This window comes from Nicotiana tabacum, chromosome 13 (assembly GCF_000715075.1).
Source record: "Nicotiana tabacum cultivar K326 chromosome 13, ASM71507v2, whole genome shotgun sequence".
Classification (NCBI taxonomy): domain Eukaryota; kingdom Viridiplantae; phylum Streptophyta; class Magnoliopsida; order Solanales; family Solanaceae; genus Nicotiana; species Nicotiana tabacum.
In genome coordinates this window covers 103,617,039-103,631,557 of record NC_134092.1, presented here as the reverse complement: position 1 = coordinate 103,631,557, position 14,519 = coordinate 103,617,039, and the positions used below count along the sequence as shown (strand labels likewise).

The 14,519-nt window shown below is 35.6% G+C and overlaps 1 protein-coding gene across 1 annotated transcript; it reads left to right on the top strand.

Moving 5' to 3' along the window:
• The first annotated feature begins 13,086 nt into the window (after positions 1–13,086).
• On the top strand, positions 13,087–14,207 carry LOC107782824 (PLAT domain-containing protein 3). Its single transcript, XM_016603759.2, has 2 exons — positions 13,087–13,255; positions 13,496–14,207. The coding sequence occupies exons 1-2, from the start codon at positions 13,169–13,171 to the stop codon at positions 13,985–13,987; spliced, it is 579 nt and encodes a 192-aa protein (XP_016459245.1). The 5' UTR covers positions 13,087–13,168; the 3' UTR covers positions 13,988–14,207.
• The last annotated feature ends 312 nt before the right edge of the window (positions 14,208–14,519 follow it).

Genomic DNA, 14,519 nt, shown 5'->3' with positions numbered 1-14,519 from the left:
AATGGTGCGGATTTCTCGCGCGGTATGCGTTTTCATTGAATAAATTTCCTTAAATATTATAACTCACATATTCATTCGTAAGTGGGGGGTTAAGGACCCAGTTACACTACTTATTCTAATGGGATCGGGCCGTTCGCCTCTGCGGAATTTATGAACCACACTCTAATGGGATCGGGCCATTCGCCTCGACAGAATTTATGAACCACACTCTAATGGGATCAGGCCGTTTGCCTCGGCAGAATTTATGAACCACACTCTAATGGGATCAGGTAGTTCTCTTCGGCAGGATTTATGTATCACACTCTCACGGGAGCGGGCCGTTCGCCTCGGCAGTTTAATAAATGTATATATGGTTCGTGTCGTTCGACTCTCGACAGTGCACAGTTTGATATTTATGTTGGATCGGGTCGTACGCCTCGCATTTTTATAAAATATCCTCATGGAATCGTACGTAATATTTGGCAAGAAGCCAGGGTATCTGTAAATCTTTCCCTGATTCGAATTATAACAACCTATTTGGTGAGGTCCATTATATACATATATATGCTCCGGTTGAGGAGGAATTTGCTAATTAAGAGCTTGAGTTTATTGTAAGGAGGATAATTGTACCGCATATTTATACTTGTTTATTTCATTTATTTACTTTGCCTCATATTTGTTCGCCTCTTTATTATACCTGATATTATTGGACTACTAGTGAGTGTCGATGTCAACCCCTCATCACTACTTCTCCAGGGTTAGGCTAGATACTTACTGGGTACGCGTGGATTTACGTACTCATACTACATTTGCTGCACATTTGTGTGCATATACTCTTACGTCCGGTAGTCCTTTGAGGACGGAGGCACGGATGATGCGAGGACTTGTAGCGAGCTGCATTTCAGGTTACGATCTGCAGAGCCAGCAGAGTCTCCTTCAAAGTTATTTGTATTTTTCCTCTCTAAGTTGTATTCCGGACAGATGTTGTACTTTATTTTTACTTCTTAGTTGATCCTCGTGCACTTGTGACACCGGGTTTTGAGGTGATTATGGGTTGCTCTATATTGAAATTGTTAAAAATATTATCATTTACTCCGTAAATTCCATCTTTTACTATTTAATGGAAGGAAAATATGATTTCAAAACATTAAAATGTGAACCAAATTAAGTATTTATTGTTGGCTTGCCTGACATCGGTGTCTGGCGCCATCACGACCTTAAATTGATTTTGGGTTTTGACACCTGCGGCCCCTGACTCCGTTCCTGCGGACTTGCTTCTGTGGGCCACCAAACTGTTTCTGCGGACCTGGCTCCCATTTCCATTTCTGCTTCTGCGATCCCATTGCCGCATTTGTGGTCATGCAGGTGCAGTAATTCCCTCGCACATGCGACCACTACACACTCCCCTCCAAAAGTCGCATCTGCGCAACACAGCCCGCACATGTGAGCTCCCACCTGCGATCACAGCTCTGCAGGTGCGGTTACACCAGCAGAGTCCCAACTTCAGCAGTCTTTCAAACTCAACTTTGATCCTAAAACCATCTGAAATCAACCCAAAGCCCCCAGGACCTCAACCAAACATACCAACAAGTCCGAAAACTCGATACGAACTTAGTCGAGATCTAAACTCACATCATACAACATCAAAAACACGAATCGCACCCCAATTCAAGCCTATTGAAACTAAGGAATTCTAACTTCTACAAATGACGCTGAAACCCATCAAATCACGTCCGATTAACCCCAAAATTTTAACACAAGTCACAAATGACACCACGGATCTACTCCAACCTCCGGAACTCCAATCCGAGCCCGGTATCCATAAAGTCTACTTTCGGTCAAACTTTCCAAAAATCCAATTTTTGCCATTTCAAGCCTAATTAAACTACAGACCTTCAAATAACAACCCGGACACGCTCCTAAGCCCAAAATCACCGAACGGAGCTAACGAAACCATCAAAACTCCATTCCGGAGTCGTTTACACACAAGTCAATATTCGATCAACAATTTCAACTTAAGCTTCAACCTTGAGACCAAGTATCTCATTTCATTCCGAAATCCCCCCGGACCCGAACCGACTATCCCGGTAAGTCACATAACAGCTAAAAAAGTACAAAATTAGCAGTAAATAGGGGAACATGGCTACAACTCTCAAAACGAACGGTCGGGTCGTTACATAAAACATTCCTCACACAGAAGGCAAGTAGGCAAGAGTATGTATAATGGACAATAACCCCAGGATTCATCTTCTAAAACCGATATGGGTGATTTAATTACGTGTATGCATGTGCAAGTGTTCAACCACAATTCAAGTCAACAAATAAGAGTTGAGACAATGAATGGCTCATAAGAAATGATCACCACAAAATGTACAGTGTAAATAAGACAGCAATAAAGTGGACACAACGACAAGCACAACAAGATTGGCTACATAGAACTAAGCAAAGATTGCAACACGGAGGAAGACAATTAAAAGTACGTTGAGGAAAACAACAATCAAAGACAAGCACAAAAGAATGGGTAAATGACAATAGGAGCCCTACCAAGGTACCGCCTCGTAGTCTCAAATCGTAAAACGAATCACTTCTTTTCCTTATATCACTGCGGGAGCCTTTATATTTAGTTTTTGAAAATTATTTTTCTCGAAATAGCATCCCGCGTTTTAGCCCACCTTATCGCACTGCATGGCTTCTAGTAGTTCCCCTACTAGCCACGCTTTTCAAGCCCACCTTATCTCACCGCATATGTTTCAACACCCAGACCTTATACCACCGCATGCGTATCAATAATAACAACAACACAACACAAACCTCGTGCAACACAATAACAACTGTCGGCAGAAATCTCGTGCAAACACAATAACAACCGCACGGTAGAAACCTCGTGCAAACACAATAACAATTCTCTCAACAACAACAAGTGTGTCAAGCATAACAACTCAAATAAATGACTTTCACAATATGTGCACACATGCCACAACATTTCCTCAAAACAGTCAATATCACAACCACACATAGCCCTTGGCTCAACAACACTGAATACAATAGCAACAACGACAATAACACGAGAATACTACAAGTAAATCAACTTAGGAATTATATAACATAAAAAGACGGGAGAACGAGCACACAAAGTAGAACACAACAGGGAATAATAATCTCAACAAGGAAGATATAATGTATAGCAATGATTCTGCAAAAGTACAATTCAATGATAAGAGAGATAACACGAATCAATAATTCCTAATAAGGATAAGTCAACAATGATAAGGGGTAACAAAACTTTATTTTAGTTGAGCAATTTCGGAAAAGATATAACAAATTCAATTAGGGATAAGTGATTACGGAAAAGATAATAATAACTTTAATTAAGGATAGATAATTTACGGAAAAGATAATAATAACTTCAATTAAGGATAAGTAATTTGGGAAGGATAGCATGGCAATAGAGGAGGCAACAACTTCAGTTAAGACACATAAGAGTTTAATCAGCAATAAAGGTGGAACATGAAGTAATTAATTCCAATTAATACACATAAAGGTGAAACTAGTAAATGGAGAATTTAACATGACAAACAACTTCACATCTAATTAGTAAAAAAACCTAAGAGCCCTAAACGGTCAACTTTCCACAATTAAGCTCGCGCACATACTCGACACCTCGCGTGCACGGCCTTCACATGACACAAGTAGCACAAATGGCTCAAATCATGAGGGATAGTTCCCCTACATAAAGTTAGGCAAGATATTTACCTCAAGGAAGCTAGACCGTTACTTTAAAATGACCTTCTCGAGTGAAACAACCTCCGGACGGCTCAAATCTAGCCAAAATAAATTCAAATCATAAATAAAACTCATAGGAAATAATTTCGGATAATAAAGCTTCAATCTTTAACAAGAACTAAAAAGATAATCCCCGAGCCCGCACCTCGGAACCCGATAAAATTCATAAAACCCGAACACCCATTCCGATACGAGTTTAACCATACCAAAATTATCAACTTCTGATATAAATTCGTCGTTCAAATCGTCATTTTACACTTTTGAAAGGTTTTTACAAATCTCCAACTTAATTCTCTTATTTAATAATGAAAACAAAGATAAAACCATAAAATAAAATCAAAACACGGTAAAGATCACTTATCCAAAATCAAAACAGTGTAAAGATCACTTACCCCAATTAACCACGCGAAGAACCCCTCAAAAATCGCTCAAATCCGAGGTCTCTAGCTCAAAAGATAAAAAATGGACAAAACCCACGATTTTGGAAATATATTCTGATGCCCAGCGATTTACACATCGCGATCGCGGAAACGCAATTATGATTGCGAAGAAAGAAATGACCACTACCCAGAAATTATACTATATGGTCGCGAACAAATACATGCGATCGCGAAAAAGGGAACAACTGATGCCCCAAGAATGTACTATGCGATCGCAAACCAGAATGTGTGATCGTGAAGAGAAAATACACCATCTGCTAAAGATGAGCTACGCGAACGCGGATCTATAAACGCGAACGCGATGCAGGAGAATGTATACCTTAACGATCGTGAACCTTATACTGTGAACGCGAAAAAGGAAAATGGGTCACTCACCAAAAAGCCTACGCGATCGCGTCTGTGCCTTCGCGATCGCGTAGAAGGACATCAGACATCAGAACTTCAGCATTCCAAAATATAAGAAAATGGCACGTGGTCTATCCGAAATGCACTCGGGCCTAAGCGGGCTTCGATATATATACTATATATATCGATATAAGCTATATAAGATGTATATATAACTTATCGAATATAGCTTATATATATATACTATACTATATATACATCTTAAGTGTATCGAATATATATATATATATATATATATATATATATATATATATATAAGATGTACATATAGTATAGTATAGTATATATATATATATATATATATATATATATATATATATATATATAAGCTATATTCGATACAGTATTATAAAAATATTAGGGTTAAAACAAAGTTGGGGCGTTAAATGACTATTTTATAAATAGCCAAAGGCTATTTTGGCAAGTAAAATGGCCATATTTTAAATGCCATAACCGCTATAATGTGGCAGATTATTTTTTTAAAACAAAATTAGCCATTGGGCCCAGATAGGCCCGTTTAGGACCGCGTGAACCGGCCCACTTCCTACCCGGTCCCGATCCCAACCGGTCCCGGTCTCTCGGGCCTCGCCTATGGGACCGGCCCACTACCCAGCCCACCTCTCCACGGTCCCAGTCCTATCCGGTTAGGACCATTTAGGCCCACCGCCCATTTGGGCTTGTGGTTCTGGACCGGGCCCGGTCCTAACCGGCCCACATGCCACCCTTAAATCGCACCATGAATTAAACTTATAAATTTTTAAATCTTCTAACTTCTATAACTCGCGCCGAAATATATCAAATCAACTCGGAATGACGCTAAATTTTGTATGCAAGTTTTAAATGACATAACGGAGCTAATACAACTCCCGAAATCGTATTCCGACACTGATATCACCAAATTCAACTCTCTGTCAAGCCTCTCAACCTTCCAAAGCTTCAATTTTTTAATTTTCGCCGAAATATTTCAAATTACCCTACGGACCTCCAAATTCGGACGCATGCCTAAGTCAAAAATTACCATACGAAACTATTGAAATGATCAAAATGCCATTTCAGAGTTTTCTACACAAAAATCAAATTCTGGTCGACTCTTACCGCTTAAGCTTCTAAAACAAGAATCATTCTTCCAAATTGACCCCGAATCATTCGAAAACGGAACTCGTTAACACATGCAAGCCATAACACATAATACAAAGTTGATCAAGACCTAAATCCCCCGAACGTGATGCTAATTCTCAAAGAGACCGGTCGTGTCGTTACATCACTATGCTTGGATGTTTTTAGTAGGTGGAACTCCACCTACTTGATGTTAAATGTCGCAAAAGAATTCGAGCATGCATTTGAAAGTTATGGTGCTCTTGCTCATGGATTGTTGCATTATCTTCTTACTCATGTGTGTGAAGATGAAAAATCGATAGGTTCTCTTTTAAGTTCTGATTGGGAAAGTGTAAGATTTCTTGAAACTATTTTTGTACTTACCTTGAAGTTCTCTGGTTCACTTTTTGTTACATCAAATGTTCACTTTGTTGAAATATGTGAACTTCATTATAATTTGAAAAGTTTGATAGCAGAAGATAATGTTGACTTGAGTTCAATGGCAGGGAAGATGAAAGAAAAAATTGACAAGCACTGGGGTACTCCAGAAAAGATGAATAATATGATCTTTATTGCATGTATTTTGAATCCGCGCCATGAGTTTGAGTATGTTACTTATGCATTTGTGAGCATGTTCAGGGAAGAAACAGGAAACAATATAGTAGGCGAAGTGAAAAGCTACATGACTTCTTTGTTTAATGAGTATGTAAAGAAACATTCAAAAATGATCATGCGTTATCTTCTTCATCTACTTCTTCATCAAGTAGCTCATCAGAGATGTCAAGTGCAAGTAGTCATGAAACTCAATCTAAAACTTTAAAGGCAACATTTTCACAGCAAAACAAGAGGCACAAAGCTGAAAATGAAAATTCAAAAACTAAAATAGAGTTAAAGAAGTATCTAGATGAAGAATGTGATAATATAGGTGATGGTTTTGATATCTTGCTTTGGTGGAAGGTGAACAAACCTAGATTTTCGATTGTTGCCGAGATTGCTCGTGATGTTTTGGCAATTCATGTGTCTAGTGTGACATCAGAGAGTGCTTTTAGTACGTGAGGTTGTATTCTTGATTGTTTTAAGAGCTCATTGACTCCCAAATTAGTACAAGCTCTTGTGTTGTCAAGATACTTCGAAATGAATTACTTCCCGTTAGAGTTGAGGAAGATATAGATTATCTCGTGCAATTTGAACTTGGTAAGAATATTTTATTTGTATGCATTCTATATTTATATTTGCAATTAGTTTATTGTTTATATTGCATAAAATATTACCTTGAATTCTTTTTAGGCTTGCCCAGCAATGGAACAGAGCCTTGCATCATTGATGTATAGTTGTTAGTTAATAACAGATATGGTAAGTAAGCTTTTATTTAGTTGATAAATGTAATTAATTTATTTTGTTAGATATTAGATTAATTTTAATATTCTATCATCCTTGCAACACGCAGTTACCAGAGAGCTTCAGGAGAATGTTTCTAGTTCTATGTTCTTTTGTTAAAGATTGTGCACCACCTATTTTTGTCTATGTGGTTAATGAATGTTACACGAATGATTTCTATAAACAACACTTGTGAAAAACTTATTATGGTCACATTTTGAGAAGCTTACTGGTGTGGTGCATTATGGAGATGCAAGTTAGAGCTTAGACCAGACATATTTACATGTTGATGAAGTTTGTAAGCATTATTCTAATCTTATGCTCCTGTTTATAGAAGACCCATATATGATATGTAGTGTTGTTGCATTCATAAGATTGATTTTCCTCGCTAGTTAAGGTATTATTCTCCGTTAAATATAATGTTCAGAAGCTGTTTTAGAACCGAACAAACCGAAATTACGTACCGAATAAACCGAAACCGAAAGGGAAAAAATTAAACCATACCGAATTTAATTATGTACGGTATTTATATAGTATTTTAGAATATTGTATACCAAAAATACCGAACCAAAATATCTAAATATCTTACCGTACCGACCGACGAACATATCAACATTTTATTTAGCCGCAGGTATTGCAATTGTGAACTCTGATTCGTAATTGTGATGTTCGCATATGCAAATCACTGATCACAAAAGCGATCAGTGACTCAATGCCTCAAATGTTGCAAATGCGACAAATTGATCACATTTGCAAAGAACCCAGATCTCGCAAAAGCAGCCCCTCTACCGCATCTGCGAAAATCCCTTACCCAAACCTGAGTCGCAAAAGCGACTGCAATATCGCAAAAGCAGAAACACAAGATCGCAATTGCGACTGTTTCTTCACATTTGCGAAGAAAACCATCCTCTCCAATTATCGCATTTGCAAGTCCGACTTCACAAAAGCGGGACTCGTAATTGCGAACATGTCATCCCAATTGTGAGACCTGCAGACCTGGTGCACCAACTTCCCAACAACAATTCCAAAAATTATTAATGCATTAGAAATTTAACTGAGCCCCTCGGGCTCCAAACCGATCATGCACATAAGTATAATAACCTCATACAAATCGCTTGTTGCCTCAATCATCAAAATAACATCTAAAATCACAATTCGTTCATCAAAACTGAAGATTTTCAAGCTTAATGCAGAATGTTCTAAGTTTTCACATAATGCGTCCAAATGCTCTCGGGTCACCCAGAGCCCCAACCAAACATACGTACAAGTTCAAAATTATTATACGAACCTACCGAAATCGTCAAAACACCGATCCGAGGTTATTTGCCAAAAATATTGATTGTGGTCAATTGTAGTCATTTTTAAAGTCAAAACTCCACTTTCTTTAAAAATTCAAATTTTAAGTTTTCGAAAATCGACACGGACCAAACACGCAAGTCATAAATCATCAAATAAAGTTATCAAAAGTCTCAAAACATAGAAAGAAAAGCTAGTACTCAAAACGACCGGTCGGATCGTTACATAATACTAGGACTTCTACTAATGCTCAAGATCATATTTCTTTTGTCAACCACCAATTTCTTAAAGTGCTTTTAATTTTCCAAAGGTTTTATCAATAACCTATTGTTTTGGTAAACAATTAGTTCTGGGACTGAAATAACTAATTGTTTAGCACTTAAACTATATTTTATTTCAATGAACGTCCAAGAAACCATCATTTGTATTAAAATAGGTGTAGTAGTTAGAATTCAAAGGCTATTTCATTCACAGCTGGTATACTTTTGCCAAAAATTTATAAGGGAATATTGATGGTGCTCATATATATTCTTTTTGTTTAAAATCTTCTTTGCAACTGAGTCACATACAATGATACAAATATATTATATTTTCTATAAATACACTCAAATTTGATTGTTTTCTATATTTTTCAATGCAAATATAATATTTTTTTTTAATTTTCGCCTATATTTATATATTCCGAAGGTTATTTTTTGTGGTAGATCCCTGTATTTTTTGATTTTTTGAATATAGCCAGATTAAATGCAATATAAAAGTAATTACGAATGAATACACTGAATTGAATACAACCGAATATCACTTTTTTGGTAATTTTTTATTGTTTAAATACAGCTGAATTCAATATAGTAAAATTGAATACTATGTAAAATAGTTAAGAATGAATATAGCCGAATTGAATACAATGTATATAGTCAAATTGAATAGTGCGGTATACACTTTATTTCTTAATTTTTTATTGTTTGAATATAACTAAATTCAATACAGTAAAATTGAATACAATGTAAAATATATAAGAATGAATAATCCGAATTGAATACAATGTATACAACCGAATTAATTACAACAATATACATCCCACGGCAAGTAATTATTAGCTACAGAATGTAATTAGCCAAATTATAACTATGCGCAACAATAAACCTCCTAACAATAGTCATTTCCGAAAGTTCACCTTTTTTTTCTTTTTCTTTATTTAGCATTGACCCGTAACCTTTGGCTGTCACGTACACATACAATAAAATAACGTGAACCACCGCGGATAAAAAAGATTTATCCGAGATTTCTATTTTACACCTAACCCTGCGGGGGAGGGGGGAGGGGGGAGAGGGGTCAAAGAAAACCCAGGACAAAACAAATGAAGCGATTTAATTTCTTAACCCCGAAAAAAAAAACATCTATCTATTTTATTATGTACCCGAAGGAACTAGGAAGTGTGGGCATACCGTGTTCGATAAAATTAGGAATAAAATTATTCGGGACATGGCACAGCTGAAATTTACTGAGGACATGACCCTTGCTAGAAGGGTGTGAATGTAGAAAATTAGTAGGTAGTCGAGTGTTTTCCTTTGCCTTCCTCAATTCAATAGCATAATTAGTGCTAGTATAATATCTTTTTATTCTTACATTGCTATTACTACCTAGCGTTTAATTGTTATCTTGACTTCGATTTTCTTAATATTTTATTATTACTATTTGTTGCCTCTATTTCATTTCATTTTTTCTTTAATCAAGGGTCTGTCAGAAACAATCTTTCTGCTCTCTTAGAGTGGGATAAATCTGCATACATCCTATACTTCTTAGACTCCACTTGTGAAAATTTCCTGCTCTCCCATGTTTGTTGCAGTTGTTGTCGTTGCTTTTAATTTTCCAAAAGTTTAACCAATAGCCTATCAAGTATTTTGGAAAACAATTAATTCGAGGATTCGAATGATGAATTGTTTAGCACTTAAACTCTATTTTTATTTCAATAAACGTCCAAGAAACCATCATCTGTATGAAAGTAGTGGAAGTAGTTAGAATTCAAAGGCTATTTCAATCACAGCTGGTATTTTTTTTATTTTTGCCAAAAGTTTATAAGGGATTGATGGTGCTCATATTCTTTTTCTTTAAAACTTATCTTCCTCTCACAATTCAACAACTGTACTATATTGTAGCTCATAAATATATCACAAAAGCTATGAAATTTTCAGAACTTCAATATATAAACGAATCAAAACAAAAGGCGTGGACAACCTGCGAGTGATTTAACGATTTAATTTAACTATGAATGCGTAGTTATTTTTTTTAATAATTAATTAGCATTGACCGGTAATCTTTGGCTGCCACGTGCACATGCAATAAAATCACGTGAACCACGGCGGATAAAAAAGATTTATCCGAGATTTCTACTTTACACCAAACCCAGCAAAGGGGAAAAAAACAAAGAAAACCCAGGACAAAAAAATAAATAAAGAGATTTAATTTCTTAACCCCGAAAAAAACAGCATCTATCTATTTTATTATGTCGCCGAAGGAACTAGGAAGAAAGAAAAACATCTATCAAAAATGACAGTGATTCATCGACTCAGTTCGAGTCTAGGGTGTGTTTGGTACGAACGAAAATATTTTTCGATTTTTTTTATTTAATTTTTTTATGTTTGATTATGTTAAATATTTTGAAAAATATTTTTTTCATGAACTTAAATTGGAGGAAAATATTTTTCCTATCAAGAGAAGGGAAAATATTTTTCAAAACTCCTCTCAACCATTCTCACCCTATTCCCCATCCCCACCAACCAAATAGTGTCAGAAATGTACCGATGGCTTTCCGATGGGATCCATCGGTAATAACCAAGGGATTCTGTCGGTCGATTTTATCGAGGATAGATTTACCTACGTACCATTTACCAACGGACTTCCTTCGGGAAAGCCTTGTTACCGACGGACGTCCCTCGGTATTTTGCGTCGGTAAACAGTTGTTTTTTAGTGGGTATCCAACCCGCGCCCCACCCCCACCCTAAATAAAAATATTATTAATAGTACTTTTTTTTCATGTTATAGATAGATTTTTTTTTCATTTCAACAAATGAGTATATTTTTATTTTCATAATATAAAAAAGTTTTTTTTACCAAAAAGTACTTTATTTTCATAATGTAGAAAAATTATTTTTTCTATTTCAACAAAATGAGTATTTTCTTTTCATGATGTAGAAAAAGTATTTTCTTTTATTTCAATAAAATGAGTACTTTATTTTCATGTTATAGAAATAGTACTTTCTTTTTCAATAAAAAAAATATTTTCTTTTTAATTATGGAGCACAAATTTCAATGTTATTTCTACGTAAAAAAAATAAAGAAGCACATTAGTTCTTTTGGGTTTAAGTGAATTTTTAGAAGAATAATTAAATACTTGAATTAGAAAATAGGAGAGTAGCATGGGGATTTGGGGGAAGGGGGTGAGGAAAGTAGTATAAAAAAATATTTTTTACTCTCTAATCAAATACTAAAAAATATTTTTCGAAAAAAGTTTTCCACTCGCCAACCAAACAAAGAAAAATAAGTGATAAAATCACTTATTTTCCATGAAAACATTCATACCAAACACATCCTGTATCACATTTAATTTTCTGTCCACTTGTAATGGTTGGTTACTATATGTCCTTTTATTTGAAGAGATGATACCCTTCTAGTTCTCTACTAATTTGTTTGGTAAGTTTCTATTATCACACAACAATTTAATCCATTTTTATAACTAAATCAAAATTAAATTAATTGATATTTTTTCTAAAATCAAATTTTCATTACCAGAAACAACACAACTACTGTAGAAGTCTTATTTGGTAAAGAGAGAATTAATATATTTTAAAATTCATTAGTTTGAATCTCAAGTGCTAAAAGTAACAAATACTCTGGAACAAAGGGAGTAGCTTAATTTTATTTTGTTTACAATTCATATTTACGGGTATGTCCAGAAGATTTTGGAATATGTCAAATATTTAAGACATTCCAAAACAAAAAGTTCACTTTATTGTCTTGTTTTTTTATTCTGCTTTTAAATGGCTTTTTGGTACTGTCCCTTCTTGCTTATATTTTCATTAATGTGGTACTTATACTATCCTGAGCCGAGAATCTATTGGAAACAACTTTTCTATCCTCACAAGGTAGGGGTAAGGTTTGCGTACACACTACCCTACTCAAACCCCACGGTGTGGGATAATATTGGGTAGGTTGTTGTAGTATTCCAAAACAAAAAGTGTATAAAATGCTTGAAATTCTTTTACTGAAAATGCAAAGATAATTCAGTTAAAAATTAAAGAAAAGTTTCGATAATCGTTATTTGTAAAATCATGTAAAACATGGAAGAACGTTTTTTTTTTATTTTTTAGAAGTATCCTATGAATTTGGTTTGTTACTCAGCAGTCAGGAAGTAGGATTACTGATGGACTCATTAGAAGTAAATGTGCAAATTAGCTAAAAGCAAAAACTTAAATCATCTACTCTATATTGCAAATCTAATTAGCCATGATTCATATGGATGATTAATCCAAGATAACTCGAGCTATTCTCTAACATGTGATCATTGTAAACTGTAAAGTGCTACCATGTGTAATTGAGAAGAATTATGAAATAAAATAATACAATGGTACAAATATTTGTCTACTTCCAATTTAATATGGTCCCTTAATTAAAACTTGATATGATCTATATATATCAAACTAGTGTGCTGTTGATACCACTACTACTACCACATTCTAGAGAGAAGACCAGAAAAAATAGAAAAAAAAGAAAAGGAAAGAGAAAGCTGAAGAGCCATGGGAATAGCAGCTCAAGTCAACCAGTTTTGGTTCCATCTTTTCATCCTCTTCTTCTCTATCTCCATCTCCTCTATTTCCGGATCCGTAAGCCACCCTTACTAATTCTCACTCGAGTTAAATGATAAATAACTTGTTATAACTTTTACAGGAGTAATAGGTTAAACTACAAAATTTCTTTCATTTTTATACTCCTGACTCCTAGGAAATTAGAACCTGGAATAACCCCTATTGGTATCCAATCCATATTCTCATTCCTTTTTCTTTTTCTTTGTTTTTTGGAAATCTATAATTTTTAAATTTATCTGGGATGGAAACAAAATGCAGGAACCAGATTGTGTATACACAGTTTACGTCCGAACGAGTTCAATAATAAAGGGAGGAACCGATTCGATAATCAGTTTAACTCTCTACGATGCAAACGGATATGGTATTAGAATCAAGAACCTCGAGGCTTGGGGTGGGCTTATGGGCCCAAATTACGACTATTTCGAGAGAGGAAACTTGGACATTTTCAGTGGCCGAGGCCCATGTTTGACTGGGCCTGTCTGCAAAATGAACTTGACTTCCGACGGAACAGGCAAAGGCCACGGTTGGTACTGTAACTACGTGGAAGTCACGGTCACCGGAGTCCACAAAGAATGCAACCAACAGAATTTCCAAGTGGAGCAGTGGCTTGCAACTGATGCGTCTCCTTACGAGCTGACGGCCATTAGAGACAACTGTAAGAAGTCCAAGTCCGATGAGAAACTGTCCATCTCCGGCGAGAATTTGCCCGTTGCCGATACTGAATCCATTCCTGATGTCGCTGTAATTTAATTCATCATTTATTGGGCTTTATTGGGCCTGAGCCCATATTTTATAGATTTACGATTAGTGTGTGAATTTAATCAGGGGCAGAAATCAGGGTCAACGTTGCTCTGATGTTGTGGTTTGAGTGTAGTAGTATTGAGTATTAGAGAAGACAATGCAGTAAATATGTATGTTGAATAATACGGCCCCAATATATAATGTCATGAGTACGGACCCTTCAGAAAAATAAGAGCTTGTCTCTTCACTATTGCTTATGCTATGCTTTCACGTGCTATAAAATTATCACGACTACGTCTAGATTTTATGTGCCTTAACTAAAGACTGGTGAAGTGTAGATAATGGTTAGGAAGTTTAAGGTTTAAAATGCTGGCAAGCAGGGGGCGAAGTTATGTTGGCCAACCCTTTGTCGAAAAATTATACTACGTATAAAGTAAAATATTACTTGTTATTGATTAAAAATAGACTTTGAATACCCTTGCATAGCCCACGAGCAAAGGATGTTCAAAATTTGAACACCCTTACTGAATTTTCTGGTTTC